Source organism: Sturnira hondurensis, unplaced genomic scaffold (assembly GCF_014824575.4).
Source record: "Sturnira hondurensis isolate 20B ecotype Veracruz unplaced genomic scaffold, ASM1482457v3 Scaffold0025376, whole genome shotgun sequence".
Classification (NCBI taxonomy): Eukaryota; Metazoa; Chordata; class Mammalia; order Chiroptera; family Phyllostomidae; genus Sturnira; species Sturnira hondurensis.
In genome coordinates, this window is record NW_028098007.1 from 920,774 (window position 1) to 934,303 (window position 13,530).

The following is a 13,530-nucleotide window of genomic DNA, read 5'->3' on the forward strand; positions in this document are numbered from 1 at the left end:
GGAGAATGATGCAATCACTCATGTACTGCTGTGGAAACATAAATTGATCTTATGTGTATGGAACATAATCTGACAATATGTTATTATGAGTCTTTGAAAAGTTCGTATCTTTTGACACTCTATTCCTTTTCTAGGAATCCTAAGGAACTGATTAGTGATATAGGCAAACATATATGTACCAGGATGTTTATAATAACATTATTTATAATAGTATGTAATTGAATACAAGCTAATCGTCCCTCAGCAGGTTAAATAGTTTAAAAAATCATGATACATGTATATGTAATGGAATATTTTTTAGATCTCACAAATGATTTAAATATGTACTATCATGGAAGAATGTTTGCAATATATTAAATGAAGAAAATATGGATATAAATACCACCTCAGTTTTGTCTTAAAAAATTATCATTTGTGTGTGGGCATGACTGGTAGGGCTCAGTTGGTTGGGCATCGTCCCACAAACCAAAATGATTGATAGTTTGAAAAGCTATCAAACTTCAAAGCACATACCTAGGTTGTGGGGCCAGGCCCCCGGTTAGGGGTATGGGAGGCAACTGATGATATTTCTTTCTTTCTTCCTTCCCCTCTCTCTAAAAATAAATGATTTTGGTGTTTTTCTCCCTCTCTTTCACATCAATTGGTTGCCTCCTGTGTATTTCCAACATGGGGCCTGGCCCTCAACCCAAGCATGTGCCCTGATGGGGAATTGAACTGGTGACCCCTCAGTACGCAGGATGACACCCAACCCACTAAGCCACACCAGTCAGGGCCATTTGTGTGTATTTGTGCATAGAAAAAAAAAGACCAGGGTTGATGTTTACCTCCTAGGTGATGGAATATGAAAAATTCTTATTTCTCCTCTTTTTTCTGTTTTTTTCTCAAAATGTTTATAATCAAGATGTATTATTTTAATCAAAACTTTTATCTTTAAAATGTTTTTGAAGAGTTTTAATGATATAGAAAATCCACACAGAACTATGTATAAAACATGCCTCATATGATATACAACATAGATAAATATACATAGAAAAAAGATTTGAAAGAAATAGACAGCATTTCTATTAGACAGCAAGGAGAAAGGTTCTTCCTTTCCACCTGGCCGCAGCCATAAGGTAAGCCAGGAGTGTCAAACTCATTTTTACTGGGGGGGCCACATTAGCCTCCTGGTTGCCTTTAAAGGGCTGAATATAATTTCAGCTCCTTAACAGTTAAGGAATAGTTATGTTTATACAGTTCTAAACTTATCTCAGCTTCCAGTGCTTCCTTCTCAGGGTGCACTGCTGGCAGTACTGCCAGCTCTCTGCACTCCACAGGGCCACCCACCCCACCAGGCCCGATAAAGCATGTAGGCTGGGATATAAGGCCAAGCAAGGTTATGTCATATATCAGATTTGTGTGTGCCATGGTGGCCACAAATGCCCTGTTCCTAAGGGTATGACCTATGGCAAGCCTGTCCATCATGGTGTTGACCAGCTGAAGTTTGCCCAAAGCCTTCAGTCTGTTGCTGAGGAACAAGCTGGGTACCACTGTGGGGCTCTGAGAGTCCTGAATTCTAACCGGGTTGGTGAAGATTCCACATACAAATTCTTTGAGGTTATCCTCATTGATCCATTCCATAAGGCCATCAGAAGAAATCCTGACAACCAGTGGATCACCAAACCCATCCACAAGCACAGGGAGACGAGAGGTCTGACATCTGTGGTCCACAAGAGCCATGGCCTTGGAAAAGGCCACAAGTTCCACCACACCATTGATGGTTCTTGCCTTGCAGCTTGGAGAAGGCACAATACTCTCCAGGTCCATGGTTACCGCTATTATGTGTCACGTTTGTAAAATTCTTATCTAATAAACAATTTAGGACAGTTAAAAAATATATAATAAAGTGTTAATAGTATATGTGTATTAGAAAATGTGTGATTTTCATATTAATCTTTGTATTTGTTGCCTTAAAGTTTTTTCTGTAGTGAATATGTATTACAATCAGGAAAAAGAGTTTGAAAACAAAGACTGTTTGGTCTAATTGTGAGGACATACCATGCCTTCCTTTAAGGAGATAATTATGTGGTCTGAAAAAGTGTTTCTTTTTTGTTGTTTTTGTTTGTTTGTTTGTTTGTTGATTTTATTTATTTAGTTTTAGAGAGGGAAAGGGAGGGAGAAAGAGAGGGAAACATCAATGTTTGCGAGAGATACTTCAATCTATTGCCTCTCGCACTCCCCAGCTGCAGACCTGGTTCTCAACCTAGGCATGTTCCCTGACAGGGAATTGAGCTGGTGACTTTTGGGTTCACAGGCTGGCACTCAATCCACTGAGCCACACCAGCCAGGGCTCATGAGAGGTTCTTGATCTAACTTTTCTAAGTGACTTGTGTGAGCTGAAAACTTTTTCATAAATACCCTTGTTTCTCATATTTGCAAAGTAGAAATTAACACATTAACCCAAAGGAATTAGTGTTGAACTACATAAAAACAGAATATCACAAGCTGTCTATTCTGCCTCTGTTATCTGATAGTAACAAGAAGAGATGTGTAGTGAAAGGATGTTCATGGCATCAATGTCATATTGCTGGTGATTAGCATTTCCACCAAAGAAGGAAAAAACGGTAAAACCCAGAGAAGTAAAAGCTACTGGGCACATCTACAGGGAAATAACATTGTACAATGTTGACATTTAAGGCTAAAATTGGTATAACAGTTAAGAACAGTGTTTGGCTGCTAGTAAAAGATAAATGTGTCTTAGTAAGATAGGAATTTGCTTACTTTTCCACAAAAATGAATCTGTAGTAATTCCAAGGCTGATATGGTGACTTCATGATGTCATTGGTGTCCTATTATTCTTTTAACATTTTGCTCCACCATCTGTAGCTTATAGCCTCTAATGTCATGCTCAGTGAACTCCAGCCAGTGGAAGGAGGAAGAGGGAAAAGCAAAAGAGTCTGCCAGCTGAATCTATCATCTTTTTAAGCTTTTTTGGTAACCCTACCCAATAATTGCCACCTATATCTTGTTGGCCAAACTCAGTCAAAAAATGCAAGTGGAGGCTAAGAAATGTAATTCTCAGCTGTGCATAATTGCCACCCAAACTCCAGGTTCTATTAGTAAACAGGAAAAGAAAATGAATTTGGGATATTTATTGGTCAGGAAACTTGGTAGTCTTTGATACAATTAGTTTTAAAAAAGAAACATGTTCTTTGATTTCACTGTAATAACATTTCCTTTTTGAGAGATGTGGGGGGCAGCAAAATTTGTTGTTTTGTTGATTCTCCTTTGGACTTGGCTTTGCTTTTGGGGTGGGGGGAGGGAGGGAGAAAGAGAAACATCACTGTGTGGTTGCCTCTCACATGTCCCCTACTCTGGGGGTCTGGCAAGGCAACCTAGGCATGTGCCCTGACTGGTAATCAAACCAGTGACCCTATGGTTCACAGGCCGGTGCTCAGTCCATTGAGCCACACCAGCCAGGGCTCTATGTATTCTTTATTAACCATTCACAATTCTAATAGGTCTTAACAGATATTTCTTACCTTAGATTTTTATGCACTTCATTTAGAGTCAGATGACCTTGGTTCGTGATCTAGCTCTGCTACTAATTAGCTGTGTGATGTACGGCAATTCATTTAGCTTTAGTCATTTATTCATTGATTCTTTCAACAGATATTTATGAATACTTTTTGAGCTAGGTACTAGGGATATGAAGTAAATAAGACAGTCATGGCTTCTGCCTTCACAGAATTTTCTAGGTAATGCAGATAATGTATTTACAAAATAGAAGTGAGTTTGTGAGAGCCTCATTTTCCTTATTGTAAAGTGGGGATAGTAGCACTTTATAATTCCTGTGAAGGTTAAATGAGATAAATTTTAATACTTGTAAAAGTACATTTTGTAATCTATAAAACCTTATTAAGTTGGAGGGCATTCTTTTTATTACTCTGAAGTAACAGCTTTATCCAGTAGCAGTCATTCATCCCCCTTTAGTTCACAATCCATGATCTTATCTTCTCCAAGTTTGTGGTAAGTTCTCATTTTATTCAATTAAGTCTTATCTCAGTTTTCCCTGAAGCCACTATCATTTACTCCCATGGTGGATTCAACCTCTTATACTTTTGGAAAACCCCTGGTTTGCATTCAACAAGCCATATCCTTCCTCTTACCGTAATTTCTTTGGCCACTCATTTATTCAAAACAAGTTTTTTTGAGCACCTAGTATGGACTAGGCATTGGAAATACAGAAGGAGCAAGCCTCACCCTGACAGACTTTATAAATCTAATTGAGATTACAAATTTTAGGCAAATAATTTAATGAAATGAATGGGAATTAAAGGGATAAAGAGAAAGTATAAAATTAATGGAGAGTTTATCCCTATAAGGAAGGGGAATTGCAGTGGTTTCTTTTTTCCTTCTAAATATAATTGACTGATGTTCTGAAGTCATTATGTAAATATATGAAAGTAAAGCCATCTGGAAAGAAAGTGGTATATATAGTTACTTAAATGTGAAGTATTAATAACTTCTCATATGTTATAGACTCTTCGTTATAACTAATATTAAAATTAACATTTGTATGGCACTTATCATAATCGAAGATAGAGACCCTGTCATACCTTCCCCGCTGCCTAAGTAAATGTTTGGTAGACTCATATAACCCTATGCTAAAAGCACAGGCTTTGGTGTCAATCCCTACCCTCAATTCACTTAACCATGTGACTTGGGGACAAGTTACTTAACTTGTTTTCTTAATACAAAAATAAGAAAAAAACCCTTTACTATATGGGGTTGTACTCAGGGTTAAATTGATGTATAAAGCAATTAATGCTGTGTCTGGTTCATTGTAAGCATTCTGTAAATGTTAGGTTAACATTATTATTAAGTTTTGTGCCCTTTCTATAAATTCTTTGTTGCTTTTTACTTAGCAATCAGTGGAATCAAATATAATTTTTTAAATATAAGCCTAATGTTTGTTTTTATTTTACTATACTGATTATTTTGTCTTATTGTTTCCCTAGGCATAGTGAACATAAGTGTGAATAATGTCCAGGAGTTGATTGTTGCAGCAGACATGCTACAATTGACTGAAGTTGTTAATCTTTGCTGTGAATTTCTGAAAGGACAAATTGATCCACTGAACTGCATTGGCATCTTTCAGTTCTCTGAGCAAATTGCCTGCCATGATCTTTTGGAATTCACAGAAAACTACATTCATGTCCATTTCTTGGAGGTTCAGAGTGGGGAAGAGTTCCTGGCACTTACAAAAGATCAGCTGATCAAAGTTTTGAGAAGTGAAGAGCTTAGCATTGAGGATGAATATCAAGTCTTCTTAGCTGCAATGCAGTGGATTCTCAAAGATCTGGGAAAGAGAAAAAAATATGTGGTGGAAGTGCTAGACCCAATTCGATTCCCTCTATTACCTCCTCAGAGGCTTTTAAAGTATATAGAAGGTAATTTTTTTGTTGTTGCATATCATATTAGTCAATTAATTGTCTGGTTGCTTTTTCTGTGTGAAATGTGGTGTTTTTATTTTTCAGTTTAATAGCAGATATTTATTGAATGATTATGCCAAGATACATACTTTTGGTTTTGTGGGTAGACAGTAGTATTTCCATATCTCTACCTTTTATTTTAACAAGATGGTTATGTACCTTCTTGAGATTAAGTACTAATAGAGATGAGTGTTATAGATAAAATTACAGAGCTGAGATATTGCTGTTTTTGATCGTATCAATTATTTTAGTGTAAGATTTCCTAGTCACTTTTTTAAAAAAATTGATTCCAGAGAGAAAAGAAGGGATAGCGAGACAAACAGCCATGTGAGAGAAACATCGATAGGTTACCAAACCTGCAACCTAGGTACTTGCCCTGACTGGGAATCGAACCTACAATCTTTCAGTGCGTGGGACAATGCTCCAACCCACTGAGACACACCAGTGAGGCACCTTGTCACTTTTAAAAAGTCAGCAAAGCCCTGGCCCATGTGGCTTAGTGGGTTGGGTGTCAGGGCACATGCCTAGGTTGCTGGTTTGGTTCCTGGTACAAAAGGCAAGCAATCAGTGTTTCTCTCCCACATTGATGTTTCTCTCCCTCTCTCCCTCCCTTCCCTTCTCAAATAAAAAAAAATTAATTAATATAAATTAATTAATTAAAGCTAATTATTTAAAAAATAGAAAATAAAAACTCAGCGAATTCTAACATTTGAGTGAAATGTATATGCTAAAACCAAAACCTAAACATAAATCCTACAAGTCCTCACTATAAAATAAATTTTATATTGATAGGATATCATAGCTCCTAAGTAGCCTTTGAATCATCTTTAGGTTCTAAACTTTGAAAATACTTTTCACCATAGTATAAAATAGTTTTTATCTTTATATTAGAAAAAATAATAATATTTAAATTTTATTTTTAAGAACTGTTTTAAAAATTTTATTTATTTATCTTTAGAGGGGAAGGGAAGGAGAAAGGGAGAGAAATATCAATGTATGGCTGTCTCTCTTGGGTCTCCTGCTGGGAACTGGCCTGCAACCCAGGCATGTTCCCTGACTGGGAATCAAACCGCAATTGTGTGGTTCGCAGGCCCGCGCTCAATCTACTGAGCTACACCAGCCAGGGCTAACAGCTATTTTAGACCTGACTTCAAGATTTGAAGTTTTTACTCTTGTCCTGCACTTGAAAATTTAGGATATGACTGAATTATAAATGATCTTATGAATTAAATATACTTAGAATTAAAAGTGTAATTCTGTGAAGTATATTTAATGTGGATTTTTATTTTTTCTCCACTGTAACTTAACAGTGTTAACAGAATTTTGTAGGTTTTCTGAGTGATACTGTTTTAATTCAACTATATAATCAATTCTTTTTTTTTCTTTTTTTAATTTATCTTTGGAGGGGAAGGAGAGAGGCAGAGAAACATCAATGTATGGTTGCCTTTCGTGCATTCCCTGCTGGGAGTTGGCCTGCAGGGAACAGCCTGCAACCCAGGCATGTGCCCTGACTGGGAATCGAACCGCGATCCTCTGGTTCACAAGCCTATGCTCAGTCCACTGAGCTACACCAGCCAGGGCTTATATAATCAATTCTTATTATTCATGGCAGTTATGTTCTATAAAGTTGCCATAAACATCGAATTGGCAAATACTAAGCCATTGTTCCTAGGGGAGATACGGAGTAAATTCTTGAAACCTCTGGTCATGACATTTTTGTCAACTGATCAATATATAACCTTGTTTTATGTATATTTCTGTTAAAACACCTTATTTATTATTATGTATTGCTGGTACATTAACATTGAACTCATAGTCAAAAGCACTGTGACTCCTATCTGCATGCAGCCTAACATGTGCATTTTCTATGTAAGGCCATCACAGCCTTCTTGCACGTAGGGATGCTTAGGCAGCACTTAAGCATTTTAAACAGCAAAATCAGCAACAAAGAACCCCAAAATGTGAAAAACATGACACTAAATCTGAAAGGACACTTGTTTACAGTATGAGAACTGAAACAAAAGATAGAGTATCACCTTGTTCAGTCTCATTTAGGAACATTCAGGTCAGATGATTTATATTTTTTGCCATTTTGTGGCACATCGTGAATGACCAGGAAAGCACCATGAGTGTTGTTTTGGGTTACAAATACATTTTTGGAGTATATATAATCACAGGCAAAGAATCCATAAACCCATACTAAAACAAGAAGAGGGAAATTATCCATATACATTTTTGCATGAATCATGGGAGAATCTAGGAGTAGGGCAAACTTTCATGATAGAGTTAGTTTTTTTCAAGTGCCATAGATACAGCATGCTAAAGAAAAGTTTCTCTGCTAGGAGCAAAGGAATATTCCCTAGAATTGGGGTATATTTTCCTACAGCTTAGTATTTTAATAGTCCAGTCTTATACTGCTTGTTATAAGCGTGCCCAATAGTTACCACCTAAAGGTATTTATTTCACTGGAGGAAAACTGCAAAGAGTCAAGAGAGGAGTAAGTGGAGGATTTTTTTAAAAAAGGCAACTTTAAGCCCTGACTGGTTTGCTCAGTTGGTTGGAGGATGGTCCTGTACACCAAAAGTTTGCAGGTTCTATCCCCAGTCAGTGCACATACCTAGATTGTGGGTTCAATCCCTGGTTGGGACGTGGATGGGAGGCAGCCAATCAGTGTTTCTTACATTGATGTTTCTCCCTCTCTTCCTCCTTCCCTTCCTCTCTATCTAAAAGAAAAAGAAAAACAAAAACAATAAACACATCTTCAGGTGAGAATACATAAATAAATAAATGGCAACCTTAGTATTTTTCAAGTTTGAAACTTTTTCTTTTTGGATATGTTGGAGAAAAGACAATTTATGTAAAAATGTATTGAGACTCTACCACAAAATTCAGAGAGGGCAGAAGCCTTCCTTGAAATGGTTAAAGTATGTTATGTGAAATGTGTAGATTTTTAAAATGGCACATGGTTTGCCCTTACTGGTGTAGCTCAGTGGGTTGGGCATCATCCCACAAACCAAAATGTTGCTGGTTCTATTCCTGGCAAGGACATGTCTGGGTTGCAGGCCAGATCCCTGGTTGGAAGTATATGGGAGGCAAGCAATCAATGTCTCTCTCTCACATCAATGTTCTCTCCCTCTCTTTCTCCTTCCCTTCTCCTCTCTATAAAAATAAAAATAAATAAAATTTTAAAATGGTACATGGTTTTATAAAAAGTTTAGGTAATTAAGTATTAAAAAAAACAATAAATCACCCAAAATCTGTCACCTAAAATAACCAGTTATAATTAACATTCAGATATCACTGTATAGGAGGTTGGATGATGGTTGGATATGTGGTTGAATGAATAGTTAAAAGAAAAATAACAAGAGTATGAATCATTCTGTAGACTATTTGTAATATGAAAATGTACTTAAATCTCACTAAAAGTTAACAAAGAAGCTGAAGTAATAACTACCATATATTTGCCATGTATAAATGTACACTCATATTTTTGTGCACATTATACATGGGATTATTATACCCATGTATAATGCACATCCTTATTTTTCCCTCAAAAATATAGGCAAAAAAATGTGCATTAGACACAGCAAAATATGATAATTTCAGATAAATGTCTATCCTAAGAAATACTCATTCTAAAAAGCTCTTAATAGAGTTAAGGACAAAAGATGAAAGTCACTAAAAGATGAAATCATAGTCTCATTTTGTGTTTCAGTTTTAAACAGTATAGACTCTATGCTAAGAAAAAAATTAGATAATTAGCATTCTTATTTTTCTTCTTACCCTCTCTTCATCCTTTGTATAGATTTTTTTGCAGTCATGATTCTGTTAGCTCTGTGCTTTGTTCTATACTTAAATGGATTTAATGCCCTCTACAAGTTTTGCAATCATAATCTTTTTATTCCTGAATTTTCTTTTTTGATTCATCATTTGGTTGGCTGGATTTTATCACAAAGTACTTTTTTCAAGAAAGGCTCGTGGTGATTAAATTTTATGAATTCTTTTCATGTTTGAGAATTTCTGCCTGATGTATTTTTAATTTGACAGCAGTTTTGGTGAGTATAATATTCTAAGTTATAAGTGATACTCCTCTCTGCTACCCCTCAAACTTTATAAGGCCTTGTTCTTTTTTTCCCCCCAAAAAAGATTTATTTGTATAAACCCATAAAAGATTAGCACCCAGGCATGCTTTTGAACTAAGAACAGTTTCATAGTTTTAAAACATTAGCTCTCCTTGCTTTTTTATTAATTAATAGTAACCTGTTATTTCAGGAAGCAAATATAAAGCTAAGTATATTCTCTGAAATATTCTAAAATTAGTAGGAAATGATCATGACATTTTATTTTTTCATTATTCTTAATTTGTGTAAAAGTTTGTTATTTTTTATTAGACTGTATCATATACCCTTTCCTTTTAAATTCGATTTCAGTTCATTTGGGGGGAATTTTTTTGAATGAAATCTCTGAATACTTTTAATGTTTCATTTGGTAGTTTTCATCCTTTTGTTGAAACTTCTTTGTCTTTTATATTTATCATCTAATATTAAAATATTTGTCTTTTGCTGTGTTCACAGTTGTTTTCTCAAGTCTTTATTTCAAATTGCTGATTTGATTTGTCATATCTATTGTTTCTTGTTTCTAGTTTATAGAATACTATTATTTCAATGCTAGTATTTCAGTTCTCACTTTGATTCCTTATCAGTGCAACTCATTCTGTCTTTGAGCTCTGTTTTTGTAGGATCTATATTCTTAATAATTCTGTCTTTGATAATTCTATATTGTGAAGTATTTATGGGGAGTTTGTATCTGCTTGTGGCTGTTTTCTTCCAGACTAAATTCTTCAGTCTCTTTGTCATCTTTCTTGGGATATGTTTTAATAGCTATATTGCTGTTTTTTTAATATATTGCTCATGCTTAACATGAGCAGCTCTATCAAACTTGTCTTAGTAATATAAGAGCTAATTCTCCTTGATACCCTTTCTACCTTAGTTTATTTTTTTGTCATTTTTTCTTTCTAACTTAGTATAACTACTTTGTTTCTCCCATCTAAAATTTGAGAGCTATGTGTTGTGTTCTCACCACTTCTTTCTAGCCTGTGGCATGAGGGTGGTAGAAGAATAGAGATTTGCTAAAGCTGAGGTCCTTCCTTAGGGACCTAAGCTCTGAGCTCTCTTAGGAGATCCTAATTTTGATCTGTGTCAGGGCCTACTTAATCCAGCCAAACATGCATCTCACATAAATTTTAGCTAGCACTGTGCTTCCTTAGATGGCAAACTCTGGTGATCCTCTCTACCTTTACTGATGGTGCTCTAAGGGACTTTTTATAGTCTTTGGTCTTTGACTTCTCAGTTTGGCTTCTTAACTGCTCAATCTACCTCTCTCCAAATTATTAATTATTAGTGAGAATTCTCAAGATTTTGTTAGTTGACCTTCTTTGCTTAATATTGCTTCTGGAATGTTAAGGACAAGGCTTAGAGATAGTCCCTTGCTAGCACATATGGGGCCTTTGTGCAAATTTTAAAGTAGTGCCCTTTTAGGGGATCTTAGAGCTTATCAAGTGGGACACAAGTTGACTTTCATCCCCAGTTCACCTCCTCAGCTAAGCTCCCTTGAGCAGGAACAACCTATAAAATCATGCTCAATGTCTTTTTAGGAAATGAACCTCATTCCAGCAGAGCTTTTGTTTCTTGCTTTGACTGTCATTTTTGAAAGCTTATGACATAATTTTACATCCACTTGTTATTAGGTTGTATGTGTAGAATTTTGGGCTACTTTATATTTTATATTTTTATTTTGTTAGATAATTGTGATCCTCTTTCACCTTGCCATCTTTATTTAGAAATTCTCATACATGTATTTACAAATTGCATATTATGAAACATATTTTTTAAAAAACCTTTGATATAAAGAAAATATTTTTAGTAGCAATAAGAAAAATATTTGATATTGTAGAAAACAAACACCATTGTTTGATGATGATTTTATTTAATTGATTAAATTTACAGAGAGAGAGGAAGGGGGAGAGGGAGAAAGAAATCAATTTGTTGTTCCATTTATTTATGCATTCATTAGTTATTGTTTTTTTAAGATTTTATTTATTTTAGAGTTACAGTAAGGGAGGGAGAAATAGAGTAAGAGAAACATTGGTGCCTGAGAGAAACATGAGTCAGTTGCCTTTTGCATGCTCCCCAACCAGGGATGGCCCCACAACCCAGGCATGTTTTTATCATGGTTGGTTCTTGTGTGTGTTCTGATAGGTATTGAACTCACAGCCTTGGCGTATTTGGAGGATGCTCTAACCAGCTGAGCTACCTGGCCAGGGCATGATGATGAGATTTTATTTTTTTGATTGTTAAATGTGTTTTATCTTAGGTAGGCATGTCTTTTCAATATTACTTACAAGTTGGCTAAACATTATCTTTTACAACATTGATTTAGGAGTATCTGATTTTAATCTTCGTGTTGCATTGCAAACACTTTTGAAAGAGTACTGTGAGGTGTGCAGATCTCCCAAAGAGAACAAGTTTTGTAGTTTTCTGCAGACATCTAAGGTTCGACCTCGGAAGAAAGCAAGAAAGTACCTGTATGCAGTAGGTAAGAACCTTTTAAAAAGTAATAGAAATTACCTCTATTGTAGGAATTTTAGGATCAAAACCTTTTAATATTTTGTTGTTATTGTACATGTCAGAATATTCAAGTGTGTCAAATAGACATTTAATTTCCCATACAGGCTACCGATTTATAAATTTATAAGTGGTTATATAATACAATGAACACATCTAAGAATAAAATAGCTACTCATCTGACATTTATTATTCTGTGATCTTTATCTTTGGGTTCTTAGATTATTCCATTATTGTCAGTAGCTGACTAAAGAAATATTGCTTTAAAAATTGAAAATTTGAATTCTAGTAAAATATAAGGAAGATAAACCTAAAAAATATTAACTATTCATGGTGTCTTATATGGTTATTAGGGATGATAGGAACCAGTGGTCTCCAAAGTGTACGTGTGCAGAATAATCCAGAGGCATATCACATAAACATACTAAAACCTCTTTTTATGTTAAAAAGCATTAAACCTCATCAGTATTTGATATATATATATATAGATATATACAGATTGACCAGATTTTTATATCTAATATAATTTATATATAAATACCTTCTGTATAATTTATATATGTGTAATTATATGTATGATTTTATGTATGCTATGATATATAAATATGTAATTTTTTTAATTTTTTATTTATTTATCTTTAGAGAGGAAGGGAAGGAGAGAAGGAGAGAAATATCAATGTATGGTTGCTTCTCGTGAGTCCCCTGCTGGGAACTGGCCTGTAACCCAGGCATGTGCCCTGACTGGGAATCGAACCGCAATCGTGTGGATCGCAGGCTCGAGCTCAATCCACTGGGCTACACCAGCCAGGGCAAATATGTAATTTTTGAGTGGATTATAAACTTCTTTTAATGATAGGGTGTGCAGTCAAACCAGAGTTTCAACTCACTATTTTTAATTAAAATAGACACTAATAGAAGCCATAATGAAACTTTTTAAGTAGACAGATAACCAGCTCCTAGATTTATGTTTTAGCTAATGTTCTATTATAACCAAGACCAGGTAGTAAAAGACTGTGGTTAACTCATTACATTTAAGCCATAATCTCTCAGAACTTGGCACATTTAAGAATAGTATGTGTATATATGGCAAGCTCTAAAGCCTTTATTCCTTGCTGTGAAATATGTAATACTGAGTGTCTAGCTGTAGAGGGCTAGATTTTTCTTCTTACTACCATTTCCATATTTAGCAATAAAGGATCTGCTATGTTCCTTCTATCCTTCCTTTGTTCAGGTGGATATACTCGATTGCAGGGGGGTCGTTGGAGTGACAGTAGAGCCCTCAGCTGTGTAGAACGTTTTGACACCTTTAGCCAGTACTGGACCACTGTGTCTTCGCTTCATCAGGCTCGATGTGGGCTGGGAGTAGCAGTTCTTGGAGGGATGGTGTACGCTATTGGAGGTAATAATGATAATGTCTTATTTTCCTTATTAGT

The 13,530-nt window shown here is 35.4% G+C and overlaps 2 protein-coding genes across 5 annotated transcripts in view; both read left to right on the plus strand.

The window, feature by feature from the left end:
• Positions 1-13,530, plus strand: part of IPP (intracisternal A particle-promoted polypeptide) — a 45,078-nt gene that overhangs the window by 3,286 nt on the left and 28,262 nt on the right. For 3 of the 4 annotated variants that reach the window (XM_037039491.1, XM_037039494.1, XM_037039492.1), the window contains exons 3-5: positions 5,001-5,432; positions 11,913-12,068; positions 13,329-13,496. In XM_037039491.1, the coding sequence (XP_036895386.1) occupies positions 5,001-5,432; positions 11,913-12,068; positions 13,329-13,496 (756 nt within the window). The remainder of the gene's footprint in view (positions 1-5,000; positions 5,433-11,912; positions 12,069-13,328; positions 13,497-13,530) is intronic. The other variant, XM_037039495.1, reaches the window with a different exon arrangement.
• Positions 6-1,836, plus strand: LOC118982464 (60S ribosomal protein L15-like). The gene is made up of 2 exons (XM_037039536.1): positions 6-22; positions 1,254-1,836. The coding sequence occupies exons 1-2, from the start codon at positions 6-8 to the stop codon at positions 1,834-1,836; spliced, it is 600 nt and encodes a 199-aa protein (XP_036895431.1).